Source organism: Lepisosteus platostomus, chromosome 16 (genome assembly GCF_059453375.1).
Source record: "Lepisosteus platostomus isolate fLepPlt1 chromosome 16, fLepPlt1.hap1, whole genome shotgun sequence".
In the NCBI taxonomy this organism is placed as follows: Eukaryota; Metazoa; Chordata; class Actinopteri; order Semionotiformes; family Lepisosteidae; genus Lepisosteus; species Lepisosteus platostomus.
The window spans coordinates 61,321-75,309 of record NC_142626.1 but is presented as its reverse complement, the minus strand read 5'-3'; the positions used below and the strand labels follow the sequence as shown (position 1 = coordinate 75,309).

Sequence of the window (13,989 nt, the reverse complement as noted above, 5' to 3'; positions counted from 1 at the left end):
GACCTGGCAATCTCAATAATAATAATCATTTTGTTCATCGATTGTTTTTCCCTAATGCCACTAACATCTAACAATCGCAATTGAATATATATATGCCATTTTTTTACATAATCTCCTTAATAATCTTAGGACTCCTTGTTCAAACGTACAAACGTATCGGTGCAGGTTTACTTTAGGGAAACCACGCAGTTTGGGAGATAGGGCTTGCAGATTACGTCTCTAAAACAAAAACGACCACCGGCCCGAGGGTGGCGCTGAGCAGTTTTGATCCCTCCGGGACTCCGTAGCTGAAGGCGGAAGCGATCAGAGCCTGGTTGCTCTACAGTACTTTGCGCACAGCTTTCCGCTCCTTCGTCAGACGGTGTCTGCTAGCGAATCCTGGATCCGGCACCGGCGAGCGGATAAGTAGGACAGTGTGAAGGACCGGTGCGCCAGGGCTGAGATCCAGGTGGGTACTGACCTTTGGGGACGCGCCCGGCACACGGTCACAGAGGTGGGGCGGCGCTCGACTCCTGAAGGTTGAAAAGCACGACCCCGCGCGGACACGTGGGGTCGATTCCACACTAGTCCTGAAGGAGCTCGACTATCTGCGAGTCTGCTGCGCGCTGTGCGGGCGACCATGCCGGTGTATCTAACCTGATAACTCCACAAATTGTTCGTATGAATTGTGCGTTAGCTTGATAAGTCTTGCGTTTAAAATAACTGAAAATACAATAACATTAAAATGTCCGTCATTACACCCATAACAATGAAAAAGAAAGCCTTTATTTCTGTGCAAATGCAGATTTTATACAGATGACGGTGTCTAATTCTGTTTTTGGTGAGTGTTTGCTGGTGGCTGTATATTAATAATCTCCTGTGTGAAGCACTGAATGAACATTGTCAATTGAATAAGACCTACTCAGTGGCTGCAATCTGATCCACTCCAGGTGTGACAGTGCTGTCAGTCAGACTCCCAGTGTGCAGCAGTCTGATCCGCTCCAGGTGTGACAGTGCTGTCAGTCAGACTCCCAGTGCGCAGCAGTCTGATCCGCTCCAGGTGTGACAGTGCTGTCAGTCAGATTCCCAGTGCGCAGCAGTCTGATCCGCTCCAGGTGTGACAGTGCTGTCAGTCAGATTCCCAGTGTGCAGGAGTCTGATCCGCTACAGGTGTGACAGTGCTGTCAGTCAGACTCCCAGTGCGCAGCAGTCTGATCCGCTCCAGGTGTGACAGTACTGTCAGACTCCCAGTCAGCAGCAGTCTGATCCGCTCCAGGTGTGACAGTGCTGTCAGTCAGACTCCCAGTGCGCAGCAGTCTGATCCGCTCCAGGTGTGACAGTACTGTCAGACTCCCAGTGCGCAGCAGTCTGATCCGCTCCAGGTGTGACAGTGCTGTCAGACTCCCAGTGTGCAGCAGTCTGATCCGCTCCAGGTATGACAGTGCTGTCAGTCAGACTCCCAGTGCGCAGCAGTCTGATCTGCTCCAGGTGTGACAGTACTGTCAGATTCCCAGTGGGCAGCAGTCTGATCCGCTCCAGGTGTGACAGTACTGTCAGACTCCCAGTGCGCAGCAGTCTGATCCGCTCCAGGTGTGACAGTGCTGTCAGACTCCCAGTGTGCAGCAGTCTGATCTGCTCCAGGTGTGACAGTGCTGTCAGACTCCCAGTGCGCAGCAGTCTGATCCGCTCCAGGTGTGACAGTGCTGTCAGACTCCCAGTGTGCAGCAGTCTGATCCGCTCCAGGTGTGACAGTGCTGTCAGACTCCCAGTGCGCAGCAGTCTGATCCGCTCCAGGTGTGACAGTGCTGTCAGTCAGACTCCCAGTGTGCAGCAGTCTGATCCGCTCCAGGTGTGACAGTGCTGTCAGACTCCCAGTGTGCAGCAGTCTGATCCGCTCCAGGTGTGACAGTGCTGTCAGTCAGACTCCCAGTGTGCAGCAGTCTGATCCGCTCCAGGTGTGACAGTGCTGTCAGTCAGACTCCCAGTGCGCAGCAGTCTGATCCGCTCCAGGTGTGACAGTACTGTCAGACTCCCAGTCAGCAGCAGTCTGATCCGCTCCAGGTGTGACAGTGCTGTCAGTCAGACTCCCAGTGCGCAGCAGTCTGATCCGCTCCAGGTGTGACAGTACTGTCAGACTCCCAGTCAGCAGCAGTCTGATCCGCTCCAGGTGTGACAGTGCTGTCAGTCAGACTCCCAGTGCGCAGCAGTCTGATCCGCTCCAGGTGTGACAGTACTGTCAGACTCCCAGTGCGCAGCAGTCTGATCCGCTCCAGGTGTGACAGTGCTGTCAGTCAGACTCCCAGTGCGCAGCAGTCTGATCTGCTCCAGGTGTGACAGTACTGTCAGATTCCCAGCGGGCAGCAGTCTGATCCGCTCCAGGTGTGACAGTACTGTCAGACTCCCAGTGCGCAGCAGTCTGATCCGCTCCAGGTGTGAGAGTGCTGTCAGACTCCCAGTGTGCAGCAGTCTGATCTGCTCCAGGTGTGACAGTGCTGTCAGACTCCCAGTGTGCAGCAGTCTGATCCGCTCCAGGTGTGACAGTGCTGTCAGTCAGACTCCCAGTGTGCAGCAGTCTGATCCGCTCCAGGTGTGACAGTGCTGTCAGACTCCCAGTGCGCAGCAGTCTGATCCGCTCCAGGTGTGACAGTGCTGTCAGTCAGACTCCCAGTGTGCAGCAGTCTGATCCGCTCCAGGTGTGACAGTGCTGTCAGACTCCCAGTGTGCAGCAGTCTGATCCGCTCCAGGTGTGACAGTGCTGTCAGTCAGACTCCCAGTGTGCAGCAGTCTGATCCGCTCCAGGTGTGACAGTGCTGTCAGTCAGACTCCCAGTGCGCAGCAGTCTGATCCGCTCCAGGTGTGACAGTACTGTCAGACTCCCAGTCAGCAGCAGTCTGATCCGCTCCAGGTGTGACAGTGCTGTCAGTCAGACTCCCAGTGTGCAGCAGTCTGATCCGCTCCAGGTGTGACAGTGCTGTCAGACTCCCAGTGCGCAGCAGTCTGATCCGCTCCAGGTGTGACAGTGCTGTCAGTCAGACTCCCAGTGTGCAGCAGTCTGATCCGCTCCAGGTGTGACAGTGCTGTCAGACTCCCAGTGTGCAGCAGTCTGATCCGCTCCAGGTGTGACAGTGCTGTCAGTCAGACTCCCAGTGTGCAGCAGTCTGATCCGCTCCAGGTGTGACAGTGCTGTCAGTCAGACTCCCAGTGCGCAGCAGTCTGATCCGCTCCAGGTGTGACAGTACTGTCAGACTCCCAGTCAGCAGCAGTCTGATCCGCTCCAGGTGTGACAGTGCTGTCAGTCAGACTCCCAGTGCGCAGCAGTCTGATCCGCTCCAGGTGTGACAGTACTGTCAGACTCCCAGTGCGCAGCAGTCTGATCCGCTCCAGGTGTGACAGTGCTGTCAGTCAGACTCCCAGTGCGCAGCAGTCTGATCTGCTCCAGGTGTGACAGTACTGTCAGATTCCCAGTGAGCAGCAGTCTGATCCGCTCCAGGTGTGACAGTGCTGTCAGACTCCCAGTGCGCAGCAGTCTGATCCGCTCCAGGTGTGACAGTGCTGTCAGACTCCCAGTGCACAGCAGTCTGATCTGCTCCAGGTGTGACAGTGCTGTCAGACTCCCAGTGTGCAGCAGTCTGATCCGCTCCAGGTGTGACAGTGCTGTCAGTCAGACTCCCAGTGTGCAGCAGTCTGATCCGCTCCAGGTGTGACAGTGCTGTCAGTCAGACTCCCAGTGCGCAGCAGTCTGATCCGCTCCAGGTGTGACAGTACTGTCAGACTCCCAGTCAGCAGCAGTCTGATCCGCTCCAGGTGTGACAGTGCTGTCAGTCAGACTCCCAGTGCGCAGCAGTCTGATCCGCTCCAGGTGTGACAGTACTGTCAGACTCCCAGTGCGCAGCAGTCTGATCCGCTCCAGGTGTGACAGTGCTGTCAGTCAGACTCCCAGTGCGCAGCAGTCTGATCTGCTCCAGGTGTGACAGTACTGTCAGATTCCCAGTGGGCAGCAGTCTGATCCGCTCCAGGTGTGACAGTGCTGTCAGACTCCCAGTGTGCAGCAGTCTGATCTGCTCCAGGTGTGACAATGCTGTCAGACTCCCAGTGTGCAGCAGTCTGATCCGCTCCAGGTGTGACAGTGCTGTCAGTCAGACTCCCAGTGTGCAGCAGTCTGATCCGCTCCAGGTGTGACAGTGCTGTCAGACTCCCAGTGCGCAGCAGTCTGATCCGCTCCAGGTGTGACAGTGCTGTCAGTCAGACTCCCAGTGTGCAGCAGTCTGATCCGCTCCAGGTGTGACAGTGCTGTCAGACTCCCAGTGTGCAGCAGTCTGATCCGCTCCAGGTGTGACAGTGCTGTCAGTCAGATTCCCAGTGCGCAGCAGTCTGATCCGCTCCAGGTTTTACAAACTACAAGAGGCTTTTGTGCAGTAGGCACACAAAGAGGCTGGAGATTTTTAAGTTTGTTACTTGGGGATTTTGTCTAAGACATTAGTAGGAGTGAGTAGACAATAGAAGTGTGACATCAAAGTTAAATTTTTATTTTTTCTCCCTTGCTCCTGGCAATTTGTGCTAGATTTTGCAGAGCTTAAAACATCACAGTGTAACAGGAAGCTGACTTGAGTTATGGTGCCAATGCCTGTGACGTGTATTTGACTATCGGAGGAGTCGCTTCTTCTCTCGTTAGTTGAAATGTGCCAGGAAGGTGCCTTGGTGCTGATGACACCTCACGGCGCCTTGCTTCTGTTCTCTCCCCAGGAGTCCCGCAGCACAGGGATGGCTTTGCTCTCCAATCTGCGGCCAGTGGTGTCAGCGCTGCTCTGGGGTGAGTGTCCTGGGCCAGTCCTGCCAACCTGCTGGTGCCAGTTCAAGCACAGTGACTGTAGCAGGCCTTGGGATTGGGGCCTGTTGCGCGTTCTTGCCGGGAGCTCCTTACAGGGAAAAGACAATCAGAATGAGCAGTAAACTGCAGGAGTATGTGAGTGAAGCACCTGAGAAAAAGGGTATATGTGCACCTGATTATGTGTTTGACGTTTGAGCACTGTGTGAAAATCACAAACATCACATAGAAACAAACCTATTAGAACATAAAAGCTTTGGCAGTTCTGTGGTGACTCAAGCAAAGCTGCAGATTGGCTGAGAAACTGATAATAGGGTAAAATTTAATTTTTAAATGAATTGCTCAGTATAATGTTGGAATAACATTATGAAACAAATGGTGAAATGGTGCTTAATGAAACAAAACTACAAAGTATTTGAATGGTTTGCAGTTGTGTTTGAATCATATAATTATTGAAAATGGTAAAAAAAATCTTTCTGTGCACAAAATAGGTGTGGTTTTAATTTGTGAACCGCTAGCATTTACATGCTACAACCATTTTGATTTTAATAAGTCATTTAAAAGAATTTCACACACAGGAGAAATCCTGACCTAACCCATGCATGCTGTCTGTACCACCTCGTCTGCCAAGGGGCGCTGATACAGGTGTCCCCTGTCCGTCCCAGCTCTGCAGCAGCATCCGGGGCCTAGGGTGCTGTAACTGAAGGTTCTGCTGTACTTATACGGTTCTGCGGTGACCCGGTAGAGAAGTATGAAGCGACATACTTGGTACATCTTGGGTAGAGGCGATGGAGAAGAGTGTCTGAGACAGGTCTTGACCGGCCCGTTCCCTCTCTCATGCTGTTCCTCGCTTTCTCCGTCCTGCAGGTGTGCACGGGGCAGGCGGTGTGGCCAGCTGGCCCCTGGCCCCTCTGCGTGGGATGGCCACTCTCAATCAGATGCACCGCCAGGGCCGGCCGCGCCCCGAGCCGCCCCGCGTCAGCCCCACCTTCGGCCGCCCGCAGCTGAAGGGCGTGGTGCTGAAGACCCTGATTCGCAAGCCCAAGAAGCCCAACTCGGCCAACCGGAAGTGTGCCCGCGTGCGGCTGTCGAACGGGCGGGAGGTGGTGTGCTTCATCCCCGGGGAGGGGCACAACCTGCAGGAGCACAACATCGTGCTGGTGGAGGGTGGGCGCACGCAGGACCTGCCCGGGGTCAAGCTCAAGGTCGTCCGTGGGAAGTATGACTGTGCCCACGTGCAGAAGAAGAAACAGTGAGCCAGCGAGGGACTGGGCCCTGTGGACACTGTGGCTTCATCCACACAGACTATTCCACCCGTTTCTCCAGTGGTCAGACCTCTCCTCCTGACCTGGGGCAGTTTTCTGCCACAGATGAGCTGTAATAAAGTCCACTCTGATGCTGCAGTCCTTTGTCTTTGTGCTATTATTAGAATCTGGGATTGAGGCAGGCAGCACTACATTGTGGTTTGAGACGGAATGTAATGTAACTGATCACAGTTATGGGTGGTTTGTTCATTTCAAGTGTCTGCTTTCAAACTATTATAAATGGCTACATTACTGAAGTTCTGTGCAGAAAGTGCTCTAATTCTCACAGAATGTTGCCAGTATTCAATTGTCTTGTCATGTTGCTCTGTGACGAGAGTACACAAGTTCATTCATATGCACAGCAGCCAGTCCTGTTTGTAAAAGGGAGAAAATTCAAATGAGCAACAATTCCAGTTTGCTACACAAATCCTGATGTTTTACAGAAGAGATGAGAATTGTTGTGCAAATAAAGATCTGTATTTCCACCCCTGAATTGAAGTGACTCAAACCAAAAAAAGGGTAATTTGGAAAGAAGGAATGGCCTTTTCTGGAAAACGCATTCAGTGAAGGTTTGAAATCCCTAAATAGTTCTCTAGTGACAGTGGACCTGCAGCTGACAGGTAAGATACCTGTGGTGACTGAGAGTGTGTCATACTAATGGTTTCATTCCAAACGTGCCTTGTTTTTGGGTGAAGTGCTGGAGAAGAAGGAGCTGAAGAGGAGGACAGCGCACAGCTCTTCATCTGCACCAGTGTCTGCTAGAAAGCAAATTTGCAGCTGTGGTCCCTGGGCAGGACACGGCCCTTGAGATACAAGATGCAGAAAAGACATTTCAAGACATAGTGTATGATAGATATTTCAATAGGTAAAGTGTATATAAGCACTGACAAGAAATACATTGAAAGTTTCAAGAAGTACATTAGAACTGATCAAGATGGAGAGCATGATGTTGGATAAGGAGGAAGAAGTTTCATGATTGCAAAGACTGATTTGCATGAAGCAATGATTTCACTTTAGTTTGAGGAGTTATAAATTAGATGAGAATCTAATTGATAGAATTGTGTTCCAGAAGCTGGAGGCTGTAACCATAACTGCTGACTCACCAGACTCAGTGTCTCTATATTTCACCCAACACATACAGCGAGAGGCTCCTGCGGTTCTGGTTTTGGGATACAAAACCTTTTAAAGGAGGGCGCTGAGGCTATTTCTGATCCTAAAAAACAGTAATTTGCAAAGTGCATGAAATTATCGAATGACAGTAGATGATGCTTTTTAGTTGTGTTGCAGTGGCGACAGGGTGTTGATTTCTTGTCCAGTGCTGAATGAGTAGAAGGAAGGGAAACACTCAGCGCCAGCTCGTTCCTGCTTGTAGCTCTCTTACAGCCGGCAGGATGGGTCATTTACAAAACACGAGTGCGCATGCTACTGTGTACTTGCATGTATACGTCTTATATACAAAATGAGTTAGGGAAAATAGTTAATGAATCTATACATCTAAACGTGTTCGTAATTCTTATATTACGCATTTTATGCAAACGATCCTGCTTTTCGGTAAACGATAATGTTTTTCTTATTTTTTCAAACGTTTGAACATCAAATAATACAAATGAGAGAAGGAAAAAGCGGTAGTGAAACAAATACACTGCCAGAGGTAATTACAAACCTGAATACAAAATGTATCTTTGCAATGCATTTTTGCATTAGTGTATTTCAACTTTTTAATGGAATATCGCATTTCCATCTTATAAATATCAAAGGAAGGAGAAGCGACAGTTGAGTGTATATATTTACCCATTATTAATAACAGATTAATGATAAATACATGTTATTTACATCTTGCGAATTATATCAAACTCCTTAACTCTAACATTCAGTTAGATGCTTAAATAGAAAGTCTTCCAAGTCTATCCAAAACCAACCCAACCTTTTTTCTTATTTCTCTGTCCCTTACCAACATGGCGTCTTTTACCATCACAAGTCAGTGCCGTGGTAGCGTCATATCCGGTGCGACGCCATAGCTCTTCCTGTCTCAGACTGTGAAGCTAGGCAGGTGGTGCGGCGAGGTGGTAAAAAGGCTGCCGAGCCCAATAATTAAAAAAAATATTTGGCATTTTTATCGGAATATTATTCCGTCCGCTTTTGGTACCCTAAAACCTGGTGTTGGACCAGCGATGGCGGAAGCAATCCAGAAGAGACTTCAAACTGAGCTCGAAAAATATCAACAGACCCAGAAAGGCAAAGTTGAATTTATTATTGCAGTTCTTCTAGATACAAAGTGGTGTCTATCGCATTCTGTATTTTGAGCTGATAGTGGCTACGGACGCACTGTTCTGGTCATCGTGTCGCTGGACACGTCTGATACTGGAGACTCACAAAACTCGAAGCTGAATGTGAAATGACCAGTGCTTTAAGTGGGTGACCACTCCGGTAGCGACTTTGTTGAATTGTTAAAGGTCAGCTCACGGGGAGCGTCCCAATCGCTTGTGTGCCCTTCTTCGTGTTAACATAACGCCGCTTTAATGTGAAGGAGCCTGGGGTTTCTGCCTCAGCTCTAGGTGATGATAATGAATCGTGCAGTAATAAAGGGGGCGGCACTGCTGCCTCATGGTACTGGGACCTGGGGTGCTGTTTGTGTGGAGCTTATATGTTCTCTCAGTGTTCGAGTGGGTTTCCTCCCACAGTCCAGACTGTGCTTGTGGGTTGATCAGCTTCTGGGAAAACTGGCCCTGGTGTGAGTGTGTGTGTCTGTGTGTCTCCTGGGATGGACTGGGGTCCCGTCTGGGGTACCCAGCCCTGAGCCTGTTGCTAGCCGGGAGAGACTGTGGCTCCTGTGTGGCCCTGAACTGGATGAAGCGATTAGGAGATGGATGGAGGGCTAAGAGTGTTTAAGGCAATATTTGTGCTTTTAAAGTGTCATTACTGATGTATGAAGAACTGCTGATCTGTGGCTGTGAAGGAGTGTGCTCTGCCTGTTCCAGTAAAAGCCTGTGGGCTGACGCAGAAGACGATAGGTAGAGAGTAGTGGTGCGTTAATGTGACTGTCACACTGGCCTCTATGTTACTCACGTTCCCTGAGAGCTGTGACTGCTTGGGAAATAGGAGGCCTAAATATTAAAACTGTTTCTTTGCAGATCTGAGTAAAAGCATGTCGGCGAGACAGAAGCTGGAAGCCCAGCTGACGGAGAACAACATCGTGAAGGAGGTGAGGCGCCACTCTCCCTTCAGACCTCTTTGATCCTCTGTTTTGACTTTCTGGTTCTGTTGCTGGTTCGTCAGCATCAGAGAGAGTTTTATTCCCTGCTGCTTGTCGCTTCTTCAGATGTGCGTCTCCTTTGTGGTGTGAGGCTGAAGCCTTTACTAAGGGTGAGTTGCAGGTCCTCCCATGTGGCTCTGAGGGCTAACTGGTTTATCTTCTGCTCTGGCTTTGTGGGGCAGGAGCTGGACTTGCTGGAGGCTCAGAACACTGTCTACAAGCTGATTGGCCCAGTTCTAGTCAAACAGGACCTGGATGAAGCGAAGGCTACAGTGGGGAAGCGGCTGGAGTATATCACTGGAGAAATGTAAGTCCTGTGTGTGTTTGTCCTCGTACAATCCTGGCAGATTGAGAAAGTGAAGCCAAGTGTTAGTAGAGACCTGCCTTCTACAGCCCAGTTTGACTGAGCTAATCTGGCCCTGTAGTCTTCTCTCTGACCTCTCTGAACTGATATGTTTATTGTCATAAGAAGGCACATTACTCGTTTCTAATATGCTTTTCTTATCCTGGTCACAATCACTGCTACTGAAGTGTTACAAATTACAAAATCCTCTGTTACAAATTCAACTGTTTCTAAGCACTACAGCATTACACTGAGAACTTTATACATCAATGCTCATTAGTTACATTTCCTTGACAGTACCCGTCTTCTGTCCTGTGTGTGGAGGTTGTTGGCTTAATTGTGTTCTATAGTGCACTTTATTGTAATATAAAAATCTAAAATAGCTACACTGCTGTAAAAAGACAGTTTAGATTGTTTTTCACTTATTACACCATGTTCTTCAATCTTTACGTGAAAACAACTGTATGGTACTCTACTGAACTTTAAGCTATTTTATGATCACATGTAATCCTGATGGATCTGTATATGGTAGGATAAAAAGTGGCCTTTTAAATTTGTAGATGTGGAAAGAGAAACTTGATAATGACAAGAAGCCCCTGACAGTGAGTCACTGAGATATGATGTATCAGCTGTGACTGGTTTAGGCAGTCCTGGTCCTGCAGGTTTCAGAAGTACCCGAATAATCCCTGGAAATCACAGCCAACTGACTTTTAAACACTTAATTGTATCAGTTAGGTAATTGAGGTTTTAGCTGGACTAAAAACAGTAATAGATTAAGTTTGTCCTGAGATGGTGTGTTTCAGTAGATACTGGTGAATTTAAGTGCCGATCTTGCTTTTTCCTCAGATGCACTAGACTGTATCAATACTGGCCAAAATTGTTAAAATACCATAAAATATTAGTTGATGTGGTCAGTAAATAGCTGCATGGGACATAAACCTTCTTTAGCCTCCTTGTGTTTTCTCTCTAATTATCTGAGTGGTTTTAACACTTCCTTTAAGTAGACTATAACTGAAATGACGTGCAGGTTTCTGGTAGAAATTCCAGGCAAGGAGGTACAGTTCTTTCTCACAGTCCTGTGCTCTGTTTGTCTCTGGGGCTCAGTGTCCTACTGTGCCACCCTGTGTCTCTGGGGCTCAGTGTCCTGCTGGGGCTCAGTGTTCTGATGTGACAGTTTGTCTCTGGGGCTCAGTGTCCTGATGTGACAGTCTGTCTCTGGGGCTCAGTGTCCTACTGGGGCTCAGTGTCCTACTGTGCCACCCTGTGTCTCTGGGGCTCAGTGTCCTGCTGGGGCTCAGTGTCCTGATGTGACAGTCTGTCTCTGGGGCTCAGTGTCCTACTGTGCCACCCTGTGTCTCTGGGGCTCAGTGTCCTGCTTTCTTCTGTCTTTCAACATCTTTCCTTTCTCTCTCTGCATTGCAGACTGTAATTTTAACTTCTGTCTTTTAAAAGAGGGTTATTTGCCTTCTTGGCTTGTTCTTGGCCAGTACCTGTGACTGCAGTGGTCTCAGCACAGAGGAGCCTGTGAGAAGCTGCACTGAGCTGCCCAGCTGTGCTCTGTTCCTTGAGCACAAGCTGCATTGGCAGAGTGGACATCTGGCCTTGTGGTGCTGCCCCTGATGTGGTTCTGTTCTCTCCTTCTCTTTTAGTCAGCGCTATGAAACCCTCCTGAAGGAGCTGGAGCGCAAGTCGGAGCAGCACAGAGAGCTCCTGTCCAGCCTGCAGCAGGAGTACCAGCGTGCCCAGGGCCGAGCGGCAGTCAAAGTGTGAGACTTTCAAAGAGCACTGTGGCCCGGCCATCTGACCGACACTCACAGACTCCCTGCTCACCACATCGATGAGCAGAAACAAGCTTGTGCTTCAGCAGAAAGAAGAATTTAATTTGACTGTTTTTTTTATTATTTCTGAAATATTAATAAACTTATTTGCAGAATAATGTTTTCTGTTCTTCTGTGCACTGCTTTTTCTGTGTTATTTTTTTAAAACGATTTAAGTGTCGCTGCTTGTTAGAATATCTTGATTCTATAAAAGAGACTGCTGTTGTAGCAGTTCTCACCCAACAAACGACATTCCCCAGGTTAAATTTCTGCACTGGTTCATCAGTTACCCAGAGGTATGAGAGAACTCAAGTTTAACAGAATACCACCTGGTTCTACAGTTAGATAGCCCTGGCAGGTGTAAACAGTACCTAGCAGTTTAAGGTTTTTATTCTAAAACACAACATGTTGTAATTCTTTGTATTTTCTTGGCTTAATTATGATTTATCTTTTGTTTCTCCGCTCTTTGAAATAAATGTTCTGTTGGTTAAGGAGAGCTGTTAAGTGAATAACAAGGTATTAGACATTTTCATTTATTTCACAAACTACCTCCCCTTTGACAATCTTTTCAGTGATTGTGTGTAAAGCTGTTTTTTTAAAGTTGTGTTTTTGAGATTGGAAATGAAAAAAATATTAGGAATGCTTGTTTCCATCAGTGACTATATATGGCATCCTTAATAAATAGCTGAATTAAGCAGCTAAGGACCATTAATGCACAAGAGGGGTCACTTCACAGGTGGGTGTAACCTCTAGAAATGGCAAAGAGGTCACTTGACCTTTTTTTCAAATCGCAGCAGAGGTGGTGTGACTTTGTATGCATCACAACATTCTTACACAACTGCCAGCTACCTAATGTTTGGAAATGTTCCCAGAGTATCCCAATGTTTTCTGATGTTTCCCCACTGTTCTCAGAAGTACATTAATGTTCCCAGATGTTCTCTTAAGTTCTCCAATATTCCCTATTATCCCAAAATGTTCCCTGAAGTTCCCAGTGTATCCAAATGTTCACACTTATTCCAAATTGTTTCTAAATATTCCCAAATGTTTACCCGTACTCCTATAAAGTCCCTTATGTTGCTAATTATTTCCTAATTATTACTAATGTTCCCAAATTTTGCAATTGTACCCAAAAGTTTACTAATATTCTCAAAAGTCCCCAAATATTTCACCAGTGCAACACAAGCTGATGACAGTCTGCTGCGGCTTCGGATTTGCAGACCTTGTGTGATGCCCCCAGCCAAGTGTCCTGTAGGCCCCCCTCTATCCCCATTGGAGTCAGCTTGAAACTGCCAGCTGCCTGCCTGCCCATTGTCCTTTCTTGTCACTGGGACGCTGCACTGGTGCCCCTTCCCTGGCCGTGCTTGCATGCTGTCCTGGTCTCTGGAGGAGAGCCCTTGTGAAGAAAGCCTGCTTCCCTCAGCCCAGTACCTGGGGCACCTCCTGCTGGAATGCCCTGAGGACATACTGTCTATTCTCCCCGGCTCCAAGTGCAGACCAACCAATCCTTTCTCATCACTGGTTTTCCTGACACAGCAGAGTCCATTTTGAGCATGCTGGCCGCTACCCCTGGATAGTGACACCCTCACACCTGGGCCAGGAACACACACTGCAAAGCAAAGGATGCTGCTGGTGCTCTGATGTCCGGGGCTGCCTCTGCCCAGGAGTTCCTTTCCTGATTTATGTTGTATTTAGAGAAGTTTACAAGCTTTTATAAGGAAGCATTTTGACTCCTTAATCTTGTAGTAATAACATTGTGGATTCTCTTAGAAAAACGTTTAATTAATTAAGCTTTAAACCATTCTACAAAAATGTGTATGTGTACATACAGTACATAAATGGGTATACTTAAGTGTATGTACATATATGTGCATATTACACACGTGTATGTGTATTACACAAATGTTGTACAGGGTGAGAACCTGGAGAAGGAGTAATCTGGAACAGGAGCTTTCCAGATCCCATGGAAATCTGATCCGCTTTGAGTTTTACTCTAGCAGTTGGGATCCCATGGACGTCTGAACCGCTCCGGGATTTACTCCAACAGTCCGAATACATTGGAATTCTGATCCTTCCCAGGTTCTACTCTACCAGTCCGGATCCCTAGGAAGTCTGATCTGGTCCGGGTTTTACACTACCATACCAGATCCCATGGAAGTATGATTCGATCCGGGTTTAACTCTACCAGTTCACATCCCATGGGAATCTGATCTGCTCAGGGTATTACTATACCAGTCAGGATTGCTTGGAAGTCTGATCCAGTCCGGGAGTTACTCTGCCAATCCTGATCCCTTGGAAGTCTGATCCACTCTAGGTTTCGATCTATCATTACGGATACTAGTCTATCCAGATACTAGTTGTTAGTCTACCACTCCGGATCCCATGGGAGTCTTATCTGTTCCGGGTTTTACTCCACCAGTCTGGATTGCTTGGAAGTCTGATCAGCTCCTAGTTTTACCCTACCAGTCTGG

The 13,989-nt window shown here is 48.3% G+C and overlaps 2 protein-coding genes across 2 annotated transcripts; both read left to right on the top strand.

Annotated features, from left to right (window-relative positions):
• The first annotated feature begins 273 nt into the window (after positions 1–273).
• Positions 274–6,207, top strand: mrps12 (mitochondrial ribosomal protein S12). Its single transcript, XM_088609466.1, has 3 exons — positions 274–448; positions 4,723–4,789; positions 5,672–6,207. Exons 2-3 carry the CDS (start codon positions 4,741–4,743, stop codon positions 6,058–6,060), a joined length of 438 nt encoding a protein of 145 aa, XP_088465592.1. The 5' UTR covers positions 274–448; positions 4,723–4,740; the 3' UTR covers positions 6,061–6,207.
• A 1,914-nt stretch (positions 6,208–8,121) lies between these two features.
• Positions 8,122–11,640, top strand: pfdn6 (prefoldin subunit 6). Its single transcript, XM_088608922.1, has 4 exons — positions 8,122–8,343; positions 9,240–9,310; positions 9,544–9,668; positions 11,354–11,640. The coding sequence occupies exons 1-4, from the start codon at positions 8,280–8,282 to the stop codon at positions 11,472–11,474; spliced, it is 381 nt and encodes a 126-aa protein (XP_088465048.1). The 5' UTR covers positions 8,122–8,279; the 3' UTR covers positions 11,475–11,640.
• Positions 11,641–13,989: the final 2,349 nt, after the last annotated feature.